The following is a 27,065-nucleotide window of genomic DNA, read 5'->3' on the forward strand; positions in this document are numbered from 1 at the left end:
TGAAGTCTTCAATTGTTTATAAATTAATTTTTATGTTATTTATTTGAGCTGTAATGGAAAAGTCATAATGAATGACTGTAGATATTAGTTGACGAAACTTCGTAAATTCCGACATCTAAATTACGAATAGTGGTGGTATTTTCAGGAGGTTATCAGTTGATTGTATTTGTTCGTCATGGTTGTTTGGGTTTATATTTTGATCATTAGTCGATGTGCTGATTGTGTCTAATGTATTTGGAGGCGTATCTATTTGGTCTACTTCCATAGAGTCTAATGTAAAATATCGATTTGGTGTGGAAAAAAATGTTGTTCTGGTGTGAGAGCGATCTTGTGCTTTGGCTGTTTTTTTTTTTTTTGGTGATCTAAACTCATTGTCGGAGTTTGGAGACGGAGAGTTTGAATCTTCATTGTTTGAGAGAAATCATGATTTGTTAATGACGAGAGGTGGGACTTTTTTTTCTGTTATATTTATTTGGATTATCGGAAGTGTTTGATTTTAAACTCATTTTATTCGTATTAGTTGTTATATAACGAACTTATAATGATAACGGGTTACCGCCCGTGCGTTTTGGTTTATACTATGCAGTTATGTGTTATTGGATTTTGTATCTAGTGTAATGTTTATACATACCGGTTTGTCGTATTCAATACAGTTGTTTTATTACTGCTATCGAGAGCTATTAAAAACGGTTCGCGTAAATACTTATGGTCTCTACGGTGTCTCGACGCATACTTGAAAATCTTGAAATTGTATGGTTTTAATTTTTTTTTTTTTAACTATTTTTTAGTCTTTATAACCATAATATATTATATTAATGTATACACTCAGTCAAAAAAGTTTCTATACAACTCTTTTCAAAAAAATTTTTTGTAAATATTTTAAAAAGTTCAAAATATTGGGGGTTGGTATTCGTACCATAAATTAATTTACCATGCATATTTTATATTTCAATAATATAAACTATTTTTTAATTAAGATAACATAAATTACAAATTAGAAATATTTAAATAAAAAATACTCCAAAAAGTTTCCATACACTCATAATATAAATTTATTAATTAGGTTAGTTTTTATTCTTTAATTAATAACGTGTTGACCCACCTCTTGCTTATAACATTGATCAAACGATTCTTCATACTATTTACTAATTTTTTAGTGATTTTGGGGTCAATTGCATTCTATTCGGTTAAAATTGCATTTTTTAATTGCTGCTTATTTCGAACATTATGTGTTCTAATTTTTCTTCTTATTTCATCCCATAGATTTTCGATAGGGTTCATATCAGGTGATTGTGGTGGTGTATGAAGTTGTTTAGGAACATTATGTATCAACCATTCTTTAACAAATTTTGACGTGTGTTTTGGATCATTATCTTGTTGAAAGATAAATGAACTTCTCAAACGCAATTTGTCCATATTACATTATAATTATTTCTTAAAATATCTAAATAAATGTATTGATCCATTATACTATCTATAAACACTAAATGTCCTACTCCTGATGCACTTATACACCCTCATACTAATATATTACCACCGTCGTGTTTAACAGTTACGCATAAGTTTTGTGTTTTTAATTGTTCATTTAGTTATCTCTATACTTTTCCTCTATCGTCGTATGAAAATATATTAAATTTTGATTCATCAGAAAAAATTACTAAGTTCCAGAAACTTATAGGCTTATTAATATGAGCTTTAGAGAAATATAGACGTTTCCTTTTATTAACAGCACTTATAAATTATTTCTGCCTAGGAGTACACCTATTATATCCAATTATCTTCAAAACATTTCTCAGTGTTTGTGGTACTACATTTACACCATAGTATTTTTTAATCATATCCACAAGTTTTGGTGCACTTGTCTTGGAATTTTCTACAACTGTTCTTAGAATTGTCCACCGTTGGTTTGAGTTTAATTTTCTAGGACGACCTAAACGAGGCCTATTGCTCAATATTTTAATTTCTTTTTGTCGATTGCTAACATATTGAATCGTCGAGAGTGATTTGTTTACAGCTTTAACAATTTTTCTAAAATGTTGTCCTTCTTTTATTAGTCGAATAATAATTATTTGACTAAGAAATTAATTATTAATGTACGGATTTCGGTAGATGGTTAACATATGTCGTAGTAAAAGAAACGTTAACGTATAATTAACATAGTAAAAAAAAAATATTTAATGTATACAAATATGAAAAATCACAATAAATTGATTTATTAGACTCAGATAGACCTAATAACAACGAGTACACCGATGAGAAAAAAAAAGAGTGTATGAAAACTTTTTGACGAAAATAATTTAATTATAAGGGTTTTCCAAATTAATTTATTTCTCCATAAATATTTTTACCTAAATTTGCCACGGAAATTAAATAATTGATTGTTAAGGAATGATTTGGTTAATAAATAAAAATGCTAATGTTTAATTTAACATTTATTAAAATCATTTTATAAATTAAAATGTAATGTATGGAAATTTTTTTGACTGAGTGTAAGTACATTGTATATATATTTTTAATTATTAATATAGGTGGTTTTTATAGAAGTGACAAACAAGCTTGAGCATTAACGAGTTAATAAGTTAAAAGTTAAGCTAATTTAACGTATTAACTTAACTCATTTCCTTAAAAATTAACTTATTATTTTTTTCATTTATACCAATTAAGTTAATTTTGATTTTCAAGAACAGAAAAATATTTTTGTAAAATACCGCATTCTATAACAAGTTCATGGAATTTGGAAAAATATAAAATAAAAATTTAGAAGAATTTTTAGATGAGACCTTAATATTTATCTCAGTATCAACTTATTAATTGAAGTTATGTTAAGTTAACAATATTTTTTAACTTTTAATTTAATTGAATATGAACTCAATTAACTTAACTTAACTGAGTTAAAAAATATCATTAACTTGCCCAGCCTATGTTACAAACATTAATTGTTAAAGTAGATCTTATATTAATTTAATTTTTTCTACAGCACTTTGATACATACGATTAATGCAACTATAATTGTATAACAATATTAAGTTAGAAGTAAATAAGCAATTGTTATTGTGAAAAACTATTTCGTTCGGAACAGTGCTTAGATTTATGTATTCATAAATAGATTTAATTTGCTTAAAAGTTAGTAAAATAATTTTGATACGTGTAATTTTCACTGAAGTTCTGGAACGAAATCAATCCAAGAAGTAGATACAGTTCTGGTCAGAAATAAAGTCAGTGCTTATCTTGAAAATAGTTTCGGAAAATCTGTGTCGGTATATACAACAACTGGATAAATAATAAATACACAAAATATTAACCTCTACTTTGTAAATATACTCGTGGCACATCACTTATTACAAGTATTTTAGTCTACCGATATAAATTCGGAATAAAATCAAAGAACATTTACGCAAAACGTAACAAAGATTTCTGAAGATTTTCACATCTCATTGACCTAATTTTCTAGTTTTAATCATGTTAGTCTGAATTGCTTGGTCTTAAAATACATTTCGATTACCCATTTTTACGTTCGAATTTACAGCATACAGTCAAAATTTTAAATGAAATGATATTTCAGATACATACACATATATTCTTCTGTGTAATATTTTCTTTTTGTTGCATGAAAAATAATTTGATTTTTTTCACGTGCCCTTTCAAACACTTCGTCATCGATTTAGCTTATGAGACGACGTGAATTACATTCCTACACGAAATGATAGTTTTATAAAATAACCGAACGCTGGATCATGAAATCGTTAAAAAAAAATGTAAACAAAATGCTTGATCTAAATCTTAAACGTGTAATCTTAAATACCACTTGGATCGCGGAACATCAGTGTTTTATATAAGTTAATAGAGAAATATTCAAATACATTCCGCGTTTATTCAAATTATACAAACAGTAGCTATCCTCGAAAATTATTTAATGTTTAAAATAATAATTTATCATGATGAATTATAACTCCACAGAGAATCTTGATTAAAATAATAGGCAATCTAAATTATAATTTGTAAATGTTAAACACTGTAGCTAGTTATTTGTTTTTATTGCTATTTACCTGTGCCTATAATATAACTGTTGTAGTGATCAATTCCAAGTACAATATTAACTTATTAGTGTAGATCATAGCATAGAGATGTAAGCTAATAGAAAATTATTATATTAATATATTACTAAATGTACTTACACTTCCTCAGGAAATAAGCTTACAAACAATAAACTACAAATAAGTATCATCGTATTTGTACCATCAACTAACTAACACTTTATGGCACGTTCATAAAGGGAAATTAAAGTTTTGTATTGTATATTTACCACAAATCGATTCACACAACGTGTCATTTGCAGATTATGTCATGCAATGCTCGACTTAAGGGGGGGGGGGCTATAATCATAACGCTGAGGCAGTTTTGGGGACGTTATTTTTTTTTAAAGTAAATAGAGTCCCTCTTCTTTAATTTTGCCAAGTCGAGCACTGATGTCATTTTGATAGATAAAACTATACTATTCAATTCAACATAACTAGTTAAGCTTCATTTTCAGATATTTAACTGTTAAGTAAAATAAGTCCCTAAATCATGGTTAAGGATATTTTTAAATTTCATTCAACATTCGACCCGGCCATAGTTACGTGCATTTTATTCTATAACCCAAACAAAACCAAATGTAAGTGCATCAGAAATGCTATTAGATCTAAGAATGTATACAATAAAAAGTACTAAACCGCTAACAACTATCTTTTAACATCACCGTACAGTAATAGATAAGAATAAAAAATACATTAGGTATAATAAAACTGGTAACGAACAAATAACAGTTATAGTTATTAAGTGGGAGCAAGACGGAAATTCACTAACACCGCTCTCGATCCATATTAGAATGGTTAATACGATAACATGTTTGAATATTGATTTTATTTAAAAAAATTAAAAACCAATATATTATTCTCCATAATTTTCCAAATAGCAAACGATGAGGTACACTTCATCTGGCACTACAGTTGGCTACTTAACATATTGACATACAATACGGTATATAGTGAGGTACATGTACGTGCATAATACATATATGTATATGTTTACAATAAATAATCGAAATGTGTTGGTTGGGTTGAAATACACATTCGTATCTCGCAATCGCATTGGGGTATCCAACAACCATAATAATATTATCGGAAACAACGAGTCGTCTGGTTAATGTCACTCGTTCAAAATGTGTTATTGAATTTGTTTTGTATGGAAATATTATTGATTTACAGTTTCCTGTTGCTAGTTTAGCGCGAAACGTTCATACCAATAATTACATAATGTGAAATATAATATATTTTTACTACGATCATTCTAAGAGTGAACGAGGTAGAACGTGCAACTTAAAGTATTAGCAGAGAACTGCAAGATTTTGTTGGAAAAACTGAAAACACAATACAGTTTTAACGGATATTGGTGAACATTGGTTTAGAATTTCACAAAAAAAAAAAAAAATTACAAGGTCATTTAAATTGTGTAATTTATCATTCGAAAATCTTTTAATTTTTCTGCCACACTTAACAAAATTTTTTTGTTTTTTTTTATACTAATTCCTTAGGTTTTAATAAATTATATTATTTTGTTTCACGATTTAATTTTATATTAATATTCAATTATAATTAAAATTGCAGGTGAATGTGGTATAGATTTATTATACCTAAATATTAATTATTTTTAATAAAATAAACAAATGTATCCATTACCTATGATGTATCGTATGTCATTCGGGTTTAAAAATTGGGGCTCATGAATAATTTGACCTGATTACTAGAAGTTCATTAGAGTGAAATCATTATCAATAATATAAGATACTTGCAGATGATCTGGATATTCTGGGCGAATCCTTAACAGACGTAGCAAACGCAACTAAAATCTTGAGTAGTGAGGCAAAGAAAATAGGATTACACATTAGTGAAGATAAAACCAAAATAATGGAACTGCTAGAAAGTGATGAAGACCCCAGAGTTACGGAAGATTTAATGTATGAAAAAGTTGAAAACTTTAAGTACCTGGGTGCAACCCTGAGTACGAAAAATTACTGGTAAAAGGAGATAGGTATTCGTATAAGTAAAGCAGAAAAAACATTTTTTGTGTTGACAAAATTTTTTAGGTCCAAATGCCTCTCTAGAAAAACCAAAATTAGGCTGTACACAGCGATAATTAGACCAACTCTCACATACGGTTGTAAAGCGTGGACATCAACCAAGCAAACTGAAAAAAGCTGAGAACGTTTGAGAACAAAATTTGCGGTCCCATCTATAATGAATCAACAGATAGTTGGAGAAGAAAGTACAACAAGGAACTAATCGACATGGTTAATATACCACCAGTAACCAGTTTCATCAAAGGGCAAAGAATACAATGGCTTAGACATATCATGAGAAGGGGGAAAGCGATACTGCCAAACTAGCACTAGAATGGAGACCACACGGAAAGAGACCTCGGGGAAGACCCAGGAAAAGGTGGATCGATATTGTCGAAGAAGATCTAAGAAATATGGGAATAGACGCATGGAGGGAAATGGTGCTTGACAGAGATAGGTGGCGCGAGGTTGTATTGGCGGCTATGACTCTTAGAGAGTTGAATAAGTCAGAAGAAGAAAAAGAAGAAGAAGATACTTGAATGTAATTTAATGACAAAATCCTGTTACTGATCCCTCGAAATTTCTTAACATCATACGTGTAAGTGAAATTGCAAAAAAAAAAAAAATGACTAGATTTGCAAGACCCATAAAGGTAACTAAAAAAACCTCGCAGTTCGATTAACATTATAATAAAGGAAGTAAAGGAAGAATCGATAAGCTCGATAGTAATTTATAAGATCAACTTATAATACAGACATTTGCCTAGTTGTCTTATTTAATTATATACTGGCTTTCAAAAAAATATTTTGTAGAAGATTAAAGAGCATGAATTAAATAAAAATAGAAAAAGTAAAATGTAATAGTATCAACCTCGTATCAATAGTTTATTCTCGTTCGCTTCATGAGTTAGAGAAAAATGTTGATATTATTGTGCGATGATCTTTGATTGTTCAAACTGAACCTTCTCCTAACCTTGGTGCGCGCACGCTAAGTTTCCACTATTTTCACCACGTAAACTTAACGTAAAATTTTTGATTGCATATTTTATAACGTTGATTATTTTTCCCACTGAATAATCCAAACATCTTAGTGTACGAGGAACACTCATGGGGTATCCGACTGTGGCGAGATTGTTATGAGAAACGGTGTGAATGGTAACCCGTCGATTGCTACTATACAGGCTTTGCAGCGATCTGTACGCTTGCGGGGATCGATGTAAAAATAATTAAGGTATGACGACGAAATATAGTTGATTTAATAATGTCGAGTTAAATTTGTCCACATGACTCGACATTTTTTTGCTAAACGCTATTGTGCGAAGACCACAATTCAATTCAAACACGATCCGTCTTCATACACGATTAACATGTGACTCCAGCGTTTTTATCGCGCAACAAGAATTTTAATTTGTTCACCCGCTCTCGTTTTCCCTTATTTGTATTTCAGAAATTCCATCGATGGCTGTAATTTAATACAAGTTGGTATAACACTGTAGTACAGTAAAGGTCAAAAGTCTATATTCATCATGCCATTTCAAAATTATAACATTTCATTCGCTGTATATTGACATGTCATCTTTAAGTTTTTGTTTTTTCGATTTTTTTTTTTATTATGTCCGTTGTAAGCCGTTGCTAATTTAACTAATAGAGACACTTAACCTGAGATAAAATGCGTATATAAACTAGGAACATTTTTTACGCTATCGACGTTCCAAATTAATTTTCATTCGACCGGATAATCGCATTTCATGTGTTAAATTAAAAATTCTTCAATTTAAATGAAATAATAACATGCTACACGGGAGTATTCGCTTTCGTCAAATCATGGACACCTATTGCGTCAAACGTCTTACCGACAAATCCTTGTACGTGATCACGACTCCGATCAGCCGTAGCAGTTAATCCTTGCGGTTGTTCCAAATTTCTCTCGATCATAACAATCGAAATCGTAACGACGGGCTGCGATGCATGATTAGAGTACGGTGTGGTGGGCCAATGGCACGGATTGTGATAGGTTACCGGATTGTATTTCAATCATATCAGACTTACAAGCCACAAATAACAAGGCTATAAAGATCGTAGAATTTTGGAGCAACAAAATCTAAAAGCAAAATTCATATGTTACCTTTTAGTACCGCCCTTTGTTACCATTATCTATTTAGTATATTATTTCATATTTTATTTTATTGTATAAATACCAGTTGACTTTTTGACTAATCGATATATCGTTGTGTTATCTATAGTTTTTATACAATGGTATTCGTACATTTAATTACTTGTTAACATTCCGACTCGAAAAAAAAAGAAAAAAAATTTAATCTCGTTTTTGCCGGTAAGAAATGTAAAGGTTTACGAAGTCCGAAAACTGGAGAGACTTCTTACGCTACCGATGTCGGAAATTAATTAGCGATATCCGCAATACAGTACTATTATGTTGGCTACGAATTCTTTGTTTGCTTGGTACACACCGTTGTAATACGCGAACAAGAGGTTACAATATTTTTGATACACGTTCAATAGTTTAACATCGAATGAAAAAAAGTGTGTGTGTACCATACTTGTGTTTCATATTACGTTTTAAATCATTAAACGCGGTTGTTAATTATTACTGTACAAATGTTATTAACGGTCGTGAATGAAGCAAAATCTTTTACGCACCATTACAGCGATCTACACAATTTGGCATCGTTGAAACGGTTACAATGTACTGTAGAGTATTTAAGTATTTATACAAAAATCTAGCAAAGTAAAAAAAAAAAAAAAAAAACGTTTAAAACCATGAAAATATTAATTTTCTCTAAGTTTAATATGTGAAATATATTATGAGTATTTAACTATTTATACAAAAAATCTGCATTTAAAAAAAAAAAAACTAAGTTCAATATGTACAACGAGATAAAAAGAACATTTTATAAACATTGTTTTCAGTAGATTTCTAAGTAAAGTGTTTTAAGTTCAATATTGCTTGTTTTAAATTTCGTTGTTGCGTTTATCGTGTGCAATATAATATTCAGAATGGGCTTATATAATCATTATTTGGTTGTGATTTCAAACAATTGTTATTAAATATTATTAAATGTTATTAAATATTTAAGGTATTAGATGGATTGATATTTTAGTTGATTTAATATAGTACAGATTTTTTCATCGTAATTTAACATGTTATTTGTTTTTATTTTTTTAACAAATATATCCAATTTTATAAAAGGATTTTAATTGTATCTGTGTAAAAATCTATATGTGTCCATGTACCGCCAAGTAAACATATTCGTTTTAATGTATAATCTACACACCAAGCACTGTAAAGAAAAATTTTCTGCCGATTCATGCCATTTAGTTTAACATCACTTTAATACTGTGATGGCATGTGATCACACAACGTGACGCGTTCTCGACAGGCCTATTTCAAACAGATATTTTAGAGCAACGAGGATACGGATGCAAATATTTTCCAAGTTTTTTTGTCCCCTCGAGTATTCAGTATTGAAAACCAAAATAAAAATCGTATGGGAGAACCCAGTTCCTTCATCTACGAGTTGCTGTAGACTAATACACATTCGTTTTTTACACGAAGCGAAACGTATAACAAATGAAGAAATTCATAAGAAAGCAAGTAAGCAGTCTGAAGAAATCCGACATATCAACAGCTAGTAGTGTTTTAATTCATATTCAATATATATACGAGGGGCAAATGATAAGTAATGCACAATCGTGAATTTTTCGAAAATGAAGAGATATAATTGAAATGAAAAAAATATATATAAAAATACACTTTTTTAGCAAGAAATTAATACCTTTATTTTTTAATATAATCACCATTTACAGAAATATACTTCTCCCAACTTGTGTTTCTTCATACCGTCACTGAAATATGTAGCTGGTCTCTTTTTTATCCAATACTTCACTGCTTCCTTGACTTCTTCGTCCGACGTGAAATGGGTGCCTTTGAGGTCTCTCTTAAGGTCTGGGAAGAAGTGGAAATCACAAGGTGCTAAATCTGGTGAATACAGTGAGTGTTGAAGAACCTCGAATTTCAACTGTTTGAGAGCGGTACTGGTTGCATTTGATGTGTGAGGTCGGGCGTTATCGTGATGCAACAAAATGGTGTCAGTTGATCCATGAACGCGACACACTCGTCTCCTTAATTTTTTCAGTGACTTAATGTATCGGGCTGAGTTTACACTTGTCCCCTTTTCCAAATAATCCGTTAGATAAACTTGATTTCCATCCCAAAATACCGTAAGCATAATCTTTCTTGCAGAAGGCTGAACCTTGAACTTTTTGGGCTGGGGAGAAGTGACATGACGATATTCCATACTCTGTCTTTTTTCCTCTGGATCGTAGTGATGCACCCAAGTTTCGTCACCGGTCACAATTTTTAAGAGAAACTGCTCTCCTTGGTGATAACGATTCAACAATTTTTGGCTACACTCAACTCGAATTTTCTTGTTTTCCTGTGTCAACATTTTCGGTACCCAACGAGCACAAATTTTTTCGATAGCCAAGTTGCTGAGTAATGAACCCGACTCTTTCTTGCGACATCCCAACAATATCAGCTATATAGTTTTGAGTTATTCGACGATCATTTTTGATAAGCTCGTCCACTTGAATTCGATGTTTTTCATTCTTAACAGTTACAGGTCGTCCATCGCGATGTTTATCCAGAATATTCATTTTACCAGGGTCAGTTAATTTACATTTTGATACCCAACGAGATACTGTGCTTCAGTCTACAGTTTTATTAGCGTAAACAGCTTTTAAGTGACGATGAATGTCTATTGGATTAACATTTTCGGTGGTTAAAAATTCAATCACAGCTCGTTGTTTTAATTTCATTGACAATACGTCAGTACTAGGCTCCATTCTGACACACACTGATTAGAAACAAATTGAGTCATGTTCAAATGGGTATTTCTCAGTTATAAACGATAACAATAGCTATATTTGGATCTAATTTTGAAGTCTTTATCTTATTACGATTGTGAGTTATTGGTGATTGTGCATTACTTATTATTTGCCCCTCGTATAACTACTATGGTTGATGTAAAAATTTGCATTGCTATGACAAGTACATTTTCCACCACGAAGAGTTACATATAGGAACATAGGTTAAAAAGCTTTATAAATTGAAAAAGTAAAAAGGAAATAAACAATGATGCTTTAAAATTTGAGTTAAAAATTCTCTAAAAATTAGATTATTTGAACATCTTCTTCATTTAGCGTACAAACTCTCGATTAGCTGCTGAAACAAGGAATAAATACTTTAAGTGGTATAGTCAAAACTTTTCAAGAAAATGTTACCAAGAGTTTTAAAATAATGATGTTTCAAAAAGACTTGTTAAGTTCTGACCCATTTTTGAGTAGTACAAGACCAAATCCACAAAAAAATGTAAGCCTTTTTCATGAAACTTTTTCTTCCATAACTACCGTTAACCACGTACTTTTAACAGAAGATATCGCCGAAGAAGTTGTTAAAAAATACGACGAAATGGATTATGGGAATTTGAACTAATGTGTGTTGTCTTATCATAGAAATAACCAATATTTTTGGCCAGCATTTTTATATAAATACTGCACTGTACGACAGTCAAAACCATGACGTCTCGATTATGTGCAGTCAAAGGTCGTCAGCTGGTCAACAGACAATAATATAATGCCCAAAACACCATGTGGATATATTATAACTACAGAACGTGTATCAGAATACCAATACGTCGACGACAATTACATAAAAAAATAAAAAAGTTGAAGAAAAAAAAAGAAGGAAATATGCTAACGAAAAAGAAAAATGGTAAAATGGCTGTCGATAACTAGGGATGCAGCACGCCAGGGATCCGGAGAAAAATCGTACAATATGGATCATTGATAACTTTACGACGCGTTCACATGAGGTCGCAGAAAATAAACGCTGTTCGAGTACCATTGTCGTTCCATGTGATTGCTTCCGCGTCGTCGATTTACCACAGTAAAAATAATAATAATAATAATAATAATAATAATAATTAATAATAGTAATGCTATAAGACGTTTGCTGGAGATGGGCGAAAGATACATCGAGCTTGCACCGCGATGTCGATAATTAATTGTTTTACCGATGTATAATAATAGCACGTAATCATTATTATTATCTCGCAAGTCTCCCCCGGGTTGAACACGATTTCACATCGCATTAGCTGCGTACTCCGTCGTGTTCTAATTCACCAATCAGTGTCGTGGACACAAAGAAAATAGAGGTTTACTAACAACAGTGGAAAAGCATTCCATAATGGGAGTCACCCACTATTATCTGTATATATATATATACATAAAATAATTAATTGTGTCGTAAGTACCAACATCTCTCGACCGAGAAACGTAGTTTATAAATATGTAAAAAAAAAAGAAGATGAACGTTTCAGTTTAAAAATTCACTTCACTGTTTTAATTTAATAGACTGAAGATAAGTCCATCAATTTTTGTACAGAAAAATACTAATTGAACATGTAAGTAAAACGTGTTACGTTCTGTTTAATATTAACAACTTTAGATTTCAATCGAAACATTAATAATGTCAACTTCAATATCATCTACGCAAAACACTCTTTTTCTGCGTGTCTTTTTTTGGTCAGTTATTCACAAGTATAAGTATAAGATATATTTTATTAATCCGTAAACTCCGAAAAGCGAAATTAAAAATGGAAATAAAATTATGTATGAGTAGATTTAAAATTTAATATTAAAACGTCTACATTTCAAACTCGGGTTCTTGTAAACAAATAGAAAGAAACGTTTACGGGTAAGAACTGTTGTATTATTATACTAGTAGGAATATTTGCAATACAACATTTTTTAATATTATAATTTTTTTTCTTGCAGTCGTTGGTAATGTAGGTGTTAAGGTGTGTACATTGGAAAAATATACTCGCTTTAAGAATATAATTTTTTATGTATTTGACCCAAATCATATTTTTAATTACAATAATTCAAAACATGTATTTACTTATTATTATTATTATGAAATTGAATTAAAGGGATATTATATACTAATTAGTTTTCAATAATTCTATACCGGAATGTAGTTTCTACATATTTGTTATGCTACCGATGAAAAATAAATATGAAAATGTACGGTTTATTGAAGTTATATCTTCATTCGTAATAATATTGTACGGAGATAATTATGCTAGATAATTAAAATAATTGTTCCATCTTCAAAGACAAATTCACTAAGCTGGGTATATATTTCGTATATTCACTGAAATCTATTTTAATTTACGTTTTGTAAGTGTCATACAACATATAATCATGTATATACGTGTTAGCTTGGAATAAATCAGCTGGTGTTAGAATTCTTTTCATTTTTTTTGCCGTAGTCGTACTCGAACCAGCGTCGTTGTCGGGAGCGGAATATTATTGTGCGATCACATAAAACGTTCATCGGCGATATTACACAAAAACCAGACCACATTTGAGTACCGAATTCAAAATCTAAATGTGTTTCAATTATTATCATGTTTGTTTATTTTTTTTTTCAGTGGTGTCATTTGTGTCACTAAACAGTCATCAGTCATTTGAATTATTTAATTTCTTTATAAACTCTTTTTTTTTTTTTTTTTAGTAAATACTCCAATTAACATTTAGTACCCATATATATAATTTAAAAAATATTCAAATGTGTTAGATTACAGTTCTGTTAATCATTCTATGATTATTATTCTTCCGAATACGCAGTTACATATTGTTCTCTGCAAGTCCATATACTTAAAGCCCACTATGAATAAACACGTTATGTATCTACTCACATCGATTATATCATTAGTGTAACGCGTAGCACAGAATATGCCCATTCTCTTATTCTTACACTATAACACTACCTTTATTATATATGATTACAAACCCAACTATCGAAAGAATTGAATCCCGTCCGTCACGAAAATTTGGTAAAATAATACTATATCTATACTAGTATATGTGTAGCAGATTATATATTTACTATCATCCAATTGATTTTATCTGCTTTGCAAAATCGACAACACATACGATGCATATGATATTTTAATTTCGTATGTACGTTAACACTATGGTCAATGCGTGTTACTGAAGTTTATTGCGGTCGAATATCTGAAATATTATCATGCAAGAAGCGAATAAAATTAAAATTGCGTAATATCAAAAGTGTGCCCAGTAGTTCAGATTCTGAGTATTGTAAGAAAGTTATTGGTTTTACCATGACGTGTGGTTTTTTTGTTTTGTTTCGTATTTTTTATTTTATTTTAAAACAGCTCAAGAGAATATTGGTTTCCAGCTGCATCAAATCGTGTCCAGTTTTTATAACATAAAGTTTCACATACGTATATATCACTCCACCGGTTAATGAAAAAAATATAATAAAAATGATTGTTTGAATATTGAATTTTGTCATTACTTGGAATAAAACCATGAAAATCCGCAACATTTTACTTTCAATTTTAATACATGAGGTATTTTCACACACATCCGATCCAAATCCGTTTCTATCCGCCAGGGCATCCGTTTACTCGGAAATATAAACTTGTTATTTTCCAGTGCATATGTTCATACACGTTCGATCCGAGTTCGAACTCAACTCTATCCGACCAAAAAAATATTTTCAGTGACTGATTTTCGTCCGATTTTTCGTCCGACCTCGGTCGGTTTTTGACGAAATAATGCCGGATCGGACATGTATAAACACGTGTCGACTGGTATGTTTAGCATATTACGAAATATATTGACTTACGTTTTTTGTCAATATTCATACGACACTGTCATTACATTTCATCATGGACAATGAAAAATTAATTAAGCCAATAAGAAGTCATACTGAATTGTATGACTTGAGTAATTCTAAGTATAGTGACAGTACTTGGAAAGAAAAAATATGGAAAGGAATTGGAGAAAAATTGAATCAAACAGGTAAAACAATATATTTTAATTATGTTACTTTATATTTTACTTGAAATAACATGGTCATGATTATGAATGCATATATAATTATATTATTAATACTATTAGAACAATAGATCAACAATAAGAAAAACGTACTATTACAATTTTCATTCTTTATCACTAAATTCAGTAATGATAAAAATTCGAATGCAAAATGACTAGATCAACATTTGTTTTATTTGATAACAACATAAAAACTGTTTAAAAATAAGTAAAATGACGGACTCGGCTCGGAACGTTAAAAATCGGATCGGATATGTGTGAATAAATTCTCCCCTGAAACTAATCAAAATACTAAATATCGGAACGAACTAGGATCGTATTTGTGTGAAAGGACCTTATGGAAAATTGGATACAACATTTTCCATATGATTTTCTTTGTAGTCAATAAAATCATTTTCCCGAAAAGTCATAAAAAAGTTTTATAAGCATTAGAAAATTAAATTTTGATGAAATCGGGTACTTCAAAGAATTTCGATAATTAATAAATTAATCATATAGTTTTTATCGTTGCGACTTGAACCATTTACAGAATACCTAATATATATATATTTTTTTTAAATGATATAGAATATTTACAATGTATAATTTTTTTTTTTTTTTTTTACAGTCAAAGTGAGATCAATGGAATATAAATAAAAAACAAAACAAAATGGATTTACACGAGGAGTGTGGTATACTAGTGTGAGAAACTTTTGACGTTAATAAAAGTTATCTAATAATCAAAGTTCAAAAGATAGGTGTCTTTTCAATCGACGAGGGTGATTTTCTGGTAAGGATTTGCTGACTAATAAAAATACTAATAGATTTATATGGTTATTTAGTTTGTTATGAAATGTTTTATAGTAATTTATAACTGTAACTGAGACTGTCTCGATTTTTAAGTCTTTGGGAAGTTTGAGATAATATGGTGCAAAAATGATTTACTGAAGAAAATTTGATTGAAAACACTAGACGGTGCTAAACTTCTTTAGTATTTATCCAAACATTTTATTGAAATTTCGTCATTTTCAAAATATTTTCATAAAATTCTCGTTATTAATAGCTATTTAAAATGTTCGATTAAAAGTTAAAACTACTTTATTAAGAAATTGGGTTCGGCTATAATACCAACGATTGTTATTATAGATGTATAGAATATTAATATTAATGGATCCATTTACTTTCATCCAGAATTGTTTTTTTCAAAGCGATTGTAAATTGGTTTTAAGTTTTAACAGACCAACATATCAATACAGCAATATCGTTCACCCATCCCTATTTATCAGCCCATCGTGAGTGTCATACATTTTAACTATTGTTTTGATGATTCGTGAACGATTTATTTATACATGAACGTAATTTAGCAATATCAAACCATAAAATGAACGTTGGTAGTTATTTATTCAATACGCATCATAGATATTTGATAAAACTACTGCGGTAACCGTTTTGGACCTAATAGTAAATGTATTGCAACGATATAGGTCATTTGAGAACGTCACATTTTATAAATTAACAAATAACGGTTCTATACAACAGATTGCCAAATTTCGATTATCGATAACTCTAATATTAATAATATATGGAAACAGCTAAGGCTGTTTAAAAAAAATGAACTAAAACTGAAAAAGCTTCAGTAAAAGCGAACGTATTGATGTTTCACACAAGTTTATATGGTTTCGAAGTAGGGATTTTGTATCGTTCGTTAAATACCTACCAAGTAGCACAACAATAAGCACAAAACTTCAGTTAAATACGTATAATACAACGGATTAAGTAAAGAATTTTTATGGATATAAATAATGATTTGTACTTTCACGCGTGGTATTTAATTTATTAGGTAGTTATTATGAAGTGGTGGTGCGAATGGCTTGTGCTAGCGTAACACATGCACCACCCTATTTGCGGTACGCGACGGTGCGAATTTATCGTTTTGTATCACTAGAAAACCTTGGAAACCTATTACGACCAACATTTCCATAACAAATGTATGATTCCGATGCACCATAACGTGTATGGTATATTCTCTGGATAGAGATGATATCGATTCGGCTTAAGCAGTGCCGTATTACCCATTAGGCGGAGTAGGCGTCCACCTTAGGGCCTCATTCATTTAAGGGGCCTCGTGAAAAGGGAAAACTATATTTTTTTCTATTTAATAATACATGTATTCTATTAACGAATTTACATGAAAAAAGTCACTATGCAATATAATATATATTATAAGTTATAGGTGTTATATGCAATAGTAATAATTAAATTAATTCGGAACAAATAGAAATAATATAATAATTAATTCATTTTTCTTGCAAATATAAAAATTTAATGAACATGATTTTATTTATTAATTATAGTCGGTTATTGTTAAAGCTGTTAATTTTAATTATTGGGTAGTAATGTTAAAGATATACAAAAAAAATAATTTTGTAGAACCCAATATTTTAATTGCCTAGGGACCCACAAATATTTAATCCGGCACTGGGTTTAAGACTGAAACAGCATCAGAGATTTTTATTTCAACGTTTAATCACACGTTCTTCAATAAACACGTATTACAATACTTATTTTCTGGTAAAATACTTTTATTCCTTGGACCTTTAATTATTGTTTCAGCGTTCTCAAATATTGAGCTCAACTTACACTACCTATTGATATTTTAAATGTTTTTCACATAATTATAAATATTTCCTCTATTAGTATATATATTTGTATATGGTTTCATTTTACATGTAAGTCCGAGATGAATTAATTATAAAACATTTCAATTAAAACAAGAGATAAGTTTAATATTCATGTAAATGATTTATTTTCCGAGTTAAAGTATTCGCTACCATCACAAACGGAAAATCTACCTATATTTCGAAATATTTCAAATAGTTATTGTCATTGAAAAAGCGACTTAATTCACACGGAAAGTAAATAAGATAAACCTCAAATGTAATTACACTTCCGTGTCTAGGTTACGACTAGACGCGTAATCGCTTAAAATGCAAATTTGCGTCACGAACGCGTAACCGTATAATTCGAAAGACTCGTAAATTATTTTGTGAGCACTTAAAATAATTGGATAATTATAAAATAAAAAAATTGTCTCTTTTATTTCAAATGGAAAAAATTAATCAACAGCATCATGTCATTCTGAACCGTTGTACTTATACACTATGGAAGCATTAGTTGTGCAAGAGGTCTGAGAGAAACACGTAAAGAACGGAAAAACTTATAAGACTTATAGTTAGTTTCGCGACAAAAACTTCTAAACTTTTATATTATTGCAATCGTAAGAAATAGCAAAACGATGTGTTATGAAAACAATTATTTAGGTTTACGATGGTACACGTGAAGGTAATTTCCATGAATTACAAACAATTGAATTTTTTTGGGGGGTGATGCTTACAATGTCTAATATGGTATTATATATGTATCAAAAATATTTATTTTGAATTCGCAATTCACCCCGGCGCTTGTCTCCGTTTTCAAATTGCACTGGAAATTAAATTCGTCCCATCACTAAACGATACTAAACGTTTTTTTTTTTTTTTTTTATTCAAATTACGCGAGTAAGCACTATTCCAACACCTTATTGGGAGCGGGAGGGGAAATCGTGAAAAACGATTTCCCCCTCGGGCCGGTCTCAAGACTACGCGTTTCGGTTTCATTAACGGCCGTCACGGCACTGCGCGTTAGAACCGCTTCCCGACGGCACAAAATACCGGTGTATTTGGTATTTCAGAATAATACCGGGCAATATATATTATGGTGTATAGTACGCGGCGTATAACGTCGTTTCATTTTTAGTGTACCATTTTTGCGGTAATAAAATATAGACATCTACGCGAGTGTCTCCGGATACAATAAATACCCCTAGATTTCGGTGGACCGATGACGTGTGGTCGAGTAAGAAATGTGAGGCATTTCCGGGGTTTGTTTTTTATCTCCTAATAATGCGAAAATAACTCCGGAATAAAAAAAAACCGCGGGATCATAATATATAATGTGTATACCAAGAGAGAAAGAGAGAGAGAGAAAGAATTATAACAAATAAATAAATATATGTCAGCAAAAATGATTTGATGGCGATAGCCAGACAATATAATATTATTGTACCCGTGGCGACAAGTTATATGACATATTATTGCATGCATTTCACTGTGTACTTTACGAGAGTGCTGAGGCGACGGGTTTTTGTTTTTATTTGCAATAGGCAATGTTCTGGTATAGTGCATACATTCTATATTACTATTTGTAAATGGGTGCCGGGAAAAGGAAAATCGAAATATCGAAATGAGACGTTCTTAATAAGCCGCCACTTAATATGATTACTGCGAAAGCACTAAATGTTTACTTCTAAAACGTTTGGCGCGGAAAAGAGCCCCAAATAAACCACGTATAGCAGGCTCGAATTTTCAAATGAAATTGAAGAGATGACAGCACTTAATCAGTACACAAGTGTTAGTAGTGTGGTTTCTTTTTTGTTAACAAATGTTCATCAAACACTACTGATCCATAAATGTCTCTCTCTTTCTCTTTCTCTCTCTCTCTCTCTCTCTTGGCTTTACTATTCCTTAAGAATTTTGGCCGCCACCATCACCGTTCTCCAATAATCATGATCCTGGGCTCTATTTTCCCAATTCGTTACTTCAAGTGTAAATCCTTCCTTATTCCATCCATCCATCGCTTACTAGGCCTTCCTCTTGGTCTTTTGCCCATCGGTTGCCATTTGATTGCTGCTCTCGTACTAGTGGTTTATGTTTTTCTGCATATCATAACCTAACTATTTAAGTCTTTGATATTTAATGTGGCTTGTTAACAACGAAACTTCAGTGATTTCTCTCATTTCAGTATTTTTTCTTCTGCACCATCTGTTTAGCTCACTATCAAATACTGAACCAAAAATCTTCCTAAGTATTTTATTTTCAAAAATGAACAGCTTTTTTTCTAATTATATTAGTGGGCTATATTTCACATCCATAAGTTACCATTGATCGTACTATGGCCATGTACAGTCTGATCTTGGTTCTTCTGGAATATATACTGATTCATATGCACTAATATAATATAAAACGAAATAGATGACTGATATAATTCAGCAAAAAGTGTTGAATTTGTATAGGATATGAAAAAAAAATCTTTCGGAGTGATTGTATTTCTTAACTAGATTCTTTCATATGTGAGAGACAAAACAGTTTATTTTATGAAAAAAAAAAAAAGTTTACTTCTTAAAAAAAAAAAAAAAAAACAAATAATTGTTCATAAAAATGTATATAACTATTTAATCCTTCAATATTTCAACAATTATATCTGGCAAATTTTAAAATCCATGGTACTATATTTCAAGATATTTAACACCATCTGTTAATTATTTGTCTTGGGCATTGTCATTCGTCACTCCAATTCTTTACCTTACAGGTATATTATTCTTCTAGGACATATTCTTTGGCATTGGGCTCCAAATTATCCAATACTATTAGAGATGTTGACATTTTTTATCCAGTTGCCGGTCGGATAATATAGACTAATTAAATTAGATAACGAAACTGTTTTTAAAGGCATTTTCATATGGCGAATAAAAACACAAATTGCAACCAACATCACGTTATACTTATTATGGCAACTGTTGGTACATGATAAAAACGAAAATATACCGTGCGCCGCTCAATACAAAGTACTGAAGTGTGAAAGAAATCGTTTTCCGATACATTTTATAAAAAATGTACACAACGTGTTTGTTCAAAAAATCTATTGGAATTTGAACACGCCGATTTGTTGAATGCAAGTAATATATGGCTGAACTATTCTCAGATAAGAACCAAAAACTTTTTGCGGAACAAAAAGAGTTTTTGATAAATCTCGCGGGATGCGTACAGGAATATTTGCTTTCATCGTCATAAAACGTTATTGTTTACACGTGTAAATATTTAAAAAAATAAAAAAAAATAAAAATCAATATAAAACTCATTCGTAACAAAGCAATGTTGTTTTTCACTATAACGCGAACCAACAATATTTTGAACTGTTTGCGTATCAAATAGTTGAAAGATGAAAAAATGCCACTATAGTTTCGCGGTCGAAATTGAAATTCTACAAACTTGACTTCTATAGCCTCCAGTCCCAACATGTACTGAAGTTAGAATTGAATGTGTTAATGTATTTATATATGAACGTAGTGAAATTTTAACGTATCACAACAGTACATTTTTATATTGTTTATACTTGATATTATACGAGTAGTTAGTTACTCTTGATTTGTCAACTTTGTACACTTCTAGCTGTAATGGAAGAAGTTGTATCAACTTGGTTGAGAATGTTATGCACAAATCTTTAACCGAACGACTGTTTTACGTTTTTTTTGCCTTTCAAAGTGATTTTCATAGAAATAATCGAGAAACTACAAAAAAAAATATATATATATATATATTTTTATATAATAACAGGCTAAAAATATGTACCTATTAGATGTTTAATTTTTAAACTTAAGTAATGCAACTTTTAAAAGATAAAAAAAGACCGCGTAAAAAAATTTTAAAACAATATTATCGTAGTAAAATCAATAGTCTCTTTGGTCGTTTCACTTGAAGTAAAAAAAGTAAAAAGTAAATATTTTCTGAAAAAAAATAAAAAAAACCTTAACACTAAACCGTAGTTAACTTGTTTATTTTTAGAAAATAGGTTTTCTTCCTCGGAAAATATATTTTATGTAATGGAATATTTATCTTCGATAATATGACAATATTACCTAGGTATAATATACAAAAACGGCTATAAATTATTAATTTTGTGCCCATCGTTTTTCTAACGGTTTTTTCACGTCGACCACTCGACAAACACCAGTTTACAAGACTAAATATTATTATAAAACGTATTCAGCTAGATGGCTGCGTTATAATATCACCATCGCGTCATCCGAGTTGGACCGTGTATTGTTACTATAAGTATATAGTATATTGTATGGTGTTCACCCAGTGACGGATCCACAGTTACAAAACTATTTCAAGAGGTCACTTATTAGAGCTGAAACTGGATTAGAAATATTATACTTTGTAACAGAAAAATAAAATACGATCGTATAATATGTGTTTCTAAAATTATTCATTACTATCGTTGAAAACATTAACATTTATTTTATTTTATGGAACATTACGTTTTATATGGGGTCCGGAATAGAGACATTATATGTATATATTATATATTTAGAAATTATTAATTTTAACCAGTGGTGTCACTCGGGGGGTGGGAACTGGGACAAGTCTCGGATTAACTTCAATTAGATACAAAAACACTGTTTACCTACGTACGTACAATAGAATGAACATAAGATGATGTGAATTCGAATTTGTAAATAACTGTAATTTTTCCAATTAAAATGAGATTTACGTGAACATATTACCAAACTATACGGCTTTTATTTGTACTGCAGGAGAACTTAATCGACAAACGTATTTTTGCGGAGTCTAAAACAAAAAATTAAAAAACACTATTCGCGCACAACAACCGAAACGTATCCGTTTGGAATGGGAGAGTTTATGAGTTAATCAAAGTTTCTCGGGAACAATATTATACATGAACGGGCGGTCGGGTACTTCTCTTGTACCTCAGGTCACTGACGATATTTTCCACGCGAACGTTTTAGCGCATGGTTATAGAATTACCGAGAGTTTGTTTCAGCTAATTGAAGCGATTGTCATGCGCAGTTATAATTTGACTATATTACATAGCATACGGACAGAACCGATATTACATTGGACTCATTGGGTTCGACTTAGGTTTTCGGTCGAATCGATAGAACTTTCAAGGGAAAAGTTGTCATCGATCTTACCCCGTCGTTCCTGTATAGTAATAGTAATCTGTGTAACCATACAATATATACATACAATATATACAATATATACATACATATTATTGTTGCGAGTAGGTTTCGGGGCGAAAAAAATATGAGGAAATAAGGAACGCCCCCGCATTTTTTTTCCGTTCATTTTTCATTCTCAAAAAAATACGTTTTTTTTTATTAACGCATCCGAAGTGATTTTTTTTTAGATTTTCCCCCATGCACAGTTGTTAGTGATATTAAATTGTAGTTTCGACGTAGCGAATGACTTTTGAGTTTCCGTTAAAAGCTTTGTACTGCTCCCATTGGTAGTGGTTTATAAAATTCTATCGGTGGTATCCAGGGTTCATCAACCATGGTTACGGTGCACGTTGTGCAGGACGATAGGCCACGGCCCCGTGGCACTCAGAGTTGCCCAATTGCGGCCCGAATGCAGGTAGTCGTATTTTATTCCAAATATAAGTATCCCGATTGCGTCAAGACACACATTGGTTCACAAAATGTTTAATATTTATTTTAAAAGTATAATTACAAGATTGCAGTAACAAATAGTAAAATAATAAATTTTTTACAATATAAAAAGATATGAAATACAATTATGTCAGTAAATAGTCAATAAATAGTCGAATATTAAAATAATAAATTGTCTACAATAAAAAAATAGTTAATAGTTGTTGTATAGATCTATGTAAATTACCACGCCGAATATCGATTGTCGTATGAATCGTGATTACGATAGTTGATTACTATGTCAAAATACGTATCGGACGCAATTGGGATATTTATTTGGTTTTGATAATCACTTGAATAGTAATTCCTACCTGCTATGTACGGGCCGCAATCGGGATAGGTGAAAAGGTAAAAAGGTTACTTTGGGCCGCAATCGGGCGACGCCCGTGGCACCACCGTCGATTAAAGACGTTTGAGACGTTAAATCGACGCGTTTATCAACGTACGTAAAGCAACTATGTATGGTGTCCCGCAGGGAAGATCGATCGATCAAGCACAGCGGTTTCTAGATTTCGACGAATTCGGGTCACAGAGAGCATACTCCGGACGTAAAATATTTATCGACTTCTACTCGGTTCAACGTGAATTCAAAACGCACCCGATAACCTCACGCCGGTAGGGTACGCAGGTAGAATCGAGAGTTCACTTTTACACGCATTGGCGTCATCACGGACCGTCGAACACGCTGCATCCTCTTGAAAATCTATTCTCCGTTACGATTTCTTACCGCGTAACCTATCACGATTTAGCAGTTCAGACGTTGCGAACTGATGTCTGATGCGGACCCGCGCGGCAGCCGTCACCAAAACGGCTGTCACCGACCGTGCCCTTATCTCTCTCATCAACCACCAGTCCGCGGCATGCAAATTCGCCGTGACACCCCGTCCCCCCATCCATCACCGGTCAGGGAACGCGAGCGGTCGCGACGACGTCCGCTAAGTACCACCATCTGAACCGTGCTGTTTTTCCGAGACAGTCTACGGAGACACATTTCATTTTGTTTTTTTTCTCATATTTTTTGTCGTCAATAACTATATGTTATTTTGACCACACTTGTGCTCGTTAATTGTCATCCTTATTAATATATCAATTACTCAGTGCGATAATATTGTATTATTTTTTTATTATTATAATATTTTTAATAACGGTGTCCACCGCACTTGCGACACGTGCACATTTAACATCATCATCGAGACACGCGGACCAGAACCGTTGCGATATTGTGCCCATCAAATCTCACGAAAATATATTTACCACTGCGTTTACATATAATATAATATACAAATATATATATATGTCGTAGCCACTTAATGAAATTGATCATTTCATGAAATGGAAACGGCTTTTTAACACTTCGTGAAATACGAAAATATTTCATATTTTTCATGAAACGGTCGTTCCAATTTGACATCGTGTAATTTTTTTCACAATCTGGTCGTTCACTTTGCGTACCGAAAATATATTTTATATTTATCATGGTCTTATAATTATTTTTATCAGTAGATATAAAATGTGTTATAAGTTATAAGTTATAAGTTATAACTATTGATTTAAGCACGAAATTCCTTTATCACAAATTGAATTATACAATAATATCTATTAAATAAAATAAAATAACCATCTGAAATGAGCAGATTATATTTTATTGACTTTGATTTATTATATTAGATTCTTGTTAAAAGTGTATAGTCGGTAAACGGATTGCATTGTGCTCACATATTCACGCATTTTAGATACTTACTTTAAAATAGTTTTGTAGAATCATAATAATATGGAAGATTTTAATCCAAAAAGTGAATTTTACATTCGAATGGACAAGTATTATTTGGACAAACCGGAAAGAAAGCCATATACAAATATGTAGATTGAGAAAATTATGGCCGAAATTACTGATGCTAAATTAAATAATTACCTACAAGATTAATTAATTTGACCATCCATTAATCGTGAGTATCGGTAATTCATTTAAATTAAAAAATACACACTATTTTTTTCACAAAGGTGCAAAGAAAAGACGTGATTATTATATTTTACAAAAATATGATGTATTAACTATGGCTGAGAAGAAATATTTAATTCATAAAACAACTGATGACAAAGATGATATCAAGTAAGATATATTTATATCTATAAAATAAATAAGTAATTCAAAACAAATTGCGTACGAAAACCATATCCGCGATGGTCGCGTCGCAACGGTCCGAGAGCGATCACTGTACTCGAAAAGCTGAGAACGTGTGGTGCCCCGGACCGAAGGCTTGCCAATAAATATGACCAATGTGCGCTACAACAAGTGGAAATCCGACGCTATGGCACAAAGCACGTAAACATTTACACGTATCGTAGCGCACACGTCGATAAAATAAATAAATAAATAATAATGTACAATAATAAGTAATTTATTTATTTTATAGATATGTAGTGTCATACGAAGACTTGTTCAAAAGACTAAGTGATTACCACATACGTATTGGACATGGTGGTGTGGGAAAAATGCATGCGATACTGTCCAATAAATATTCGATTTCAAGACCAGCTATTGAAACTTTTCTATCAATATGCACAATTTGTAATAGTAAGAAAGGGTCAAATCGTAAATTGGTTATCAAACCAATTGTAAGCAACAACTTCAACGAGATAGGTCAAGTTGACTTGGTGAATTTCTAGTCACTACCTGAGGGATAATATAAATAGATTTTAAACTATCAAGACCACCAAACATAATTTATATCTTTATTTCCACTTAAAAGTAAACGAGCTGTTGAAGTAGCATCTAATTTATTCACAATTTTTTTAACTTTTGGTGCACCGAAAGTTTTACAAAGTGATAACGGTAGAGAGTTTGTAAATTCTGTTATTAACGAAATTAAGGAACTTTGATCGGAATGTATTATTGGACATGGGAGACCAAGACATCCTCAGAGTCAGGGAAGTATTGAACGTAACAATAAGGATGTTGAAAATATGCTTCGAGCATGGATGAAGGACAATAAATCTAAAAAATGGTCTATAGGATTAAAGTTCGTCCAATTCCAGAAAAATTCTTCACACCAACGCATAATTGGCCGATCTCCTTACAAAGCATTATTTGGCTGTGAGACTAAGGTTGGGTTAATAACATCTAACTTACTACAAGAAGTTTTAAAAAAATAAACAGCTGAAGAAGATCTTGAAAAATATACAACCGATATGAAGAAGAAATACAAGAACAAATAAATATTAAACGATATTGTAGAATTTGTAAAATTGAATCCACAAAAGATTTTTGTGATTTGTGTAAAACAAATCAAAAAATAGAAGATGAACTGGAAGCAGTGCATATAGGTCAAAAAAAAAGCCGCCGAAAGAATGTTACAAGTATCTAATTATTTATTATGTATGACAATTTGACATAAATAGTAAATAAATTAGATGTGTACAGTAAATTTAAGTATTTTTTTTTTTTTGTTATTTGTTACAGGTTATACGTATATATTATTATAATATATATATATATATATATATATTAGGTTATACGGTTTATTATTCCTACGTTCAATATTAATGACTGCATCGCAATTCCTGTTCCAAAAGTCGATAGAGGGCCTTTAGACCCATCACGCATGATTGCTGTTATAGTTGAGAAAAAAAATGAGATATATAGAGTAGGAACTGAACATCGTTTGATTTAAGGATGGTTAAGTTCTGGAAATATGCAGCGTACCACAAC

General features: G+C 31.2%; 2 protein-coding genes across 2 annotated transcripts; both read left to right on the top strand.

The window, feature by feature from the left end:
* Window positions 1–4,566: 4,566 nt before the first annotated feature.
* LOC112683342 lies at window positions 4,567–6,239 on the top strand. The gene is made up of 3 exons (XM_025554348.1): window positions 4,567–4,654; window positions 5,833–6,055; window positions 6,125–6,239. The coding sequence occupies exons 1-3, from the start codon at window positions 4,567–4,569 to the stop codon at window positions 6,237–6,239; spliced, it is 426 nt and encodes a 141-aa protein (XP_025410133.1).
* An 8,637-nt stretch (window positions 6,240–14,876) lies between these two features.
* On the top strand, window positions 14,877–26,023 carry LOC112683344 (KRAB-A domain-containing protein 2-like). The gene is made up of 3 exons (XM_025554349.1): window positions 14,877–15,009; window positions 25,358–25,466; window positions 25,771–26,023. Exons 1-3 carry the CDS (start codon window positions 14,877–14,879, stop codon window positions 26,021–26,023), a joined length of 495 nt encoding a protein of 164 aa, XP_025410134.1.
* Window positions 26,024–27,065: the final 1,042 nt, after the last annotated feature.

Source organism: Sipha flava, unplaced genomic scaffold (assembly GCF_003268045.1).
Source record: "Sipha flava isolate LNK unplaced genomic scaffold, YSA_version1 224_pilon_pilon, whole genome shotgun sequence".
NCBI classification, from domain to species: domain Eukaryota; kingdom Metazoa; phylum Arthropoda; class Insecta; order Hemiptera; family Aphididae; genus Sipha; species Sipha flava.

Coding starts and splice junctions, on each gene's coding strand:
- LOC112683344 (XM_025554349.1), top strand. CDS start 14,877: ATGGACAATGAAAAATTAATTAAGCCAATAAGAAGTCATACTGAATTG. Junction 15,010..25,357: donor AGAAAAATTGAATCAAACAG/GTAAAACAATAT, acceptor TTTTTCACAAAG/GTGCAAAGAAAAGACGTGAT. Junction 25,467..25,770: donor GATGACAAAGATGATATCAA/GTAAGATATATT, acceptor TTTATTTTATAG/ATATGTAGTGTCATACGAAG.
- LOC112683342 (XM_025554348.1), top strand. CDS start 4,567: ATGGTTAAGGATATTTTTAAATTTCATTCAACATTCGACCCGGCCATA. Junction 4,655..5,832: donor TAACCCAAACAAAACCAAAT/GTAAGTGCATCA, acceptor AGATACTTGCAG/ATGATCTGGATATTCTGGGC. Junction 6,056..6,124: donor CTGAGTACGAAAAATTACTG/GTAAAAGGAGAT, acceptor AAAATTTTTTAG/GTCCAAATGCCTCTCTAGAA.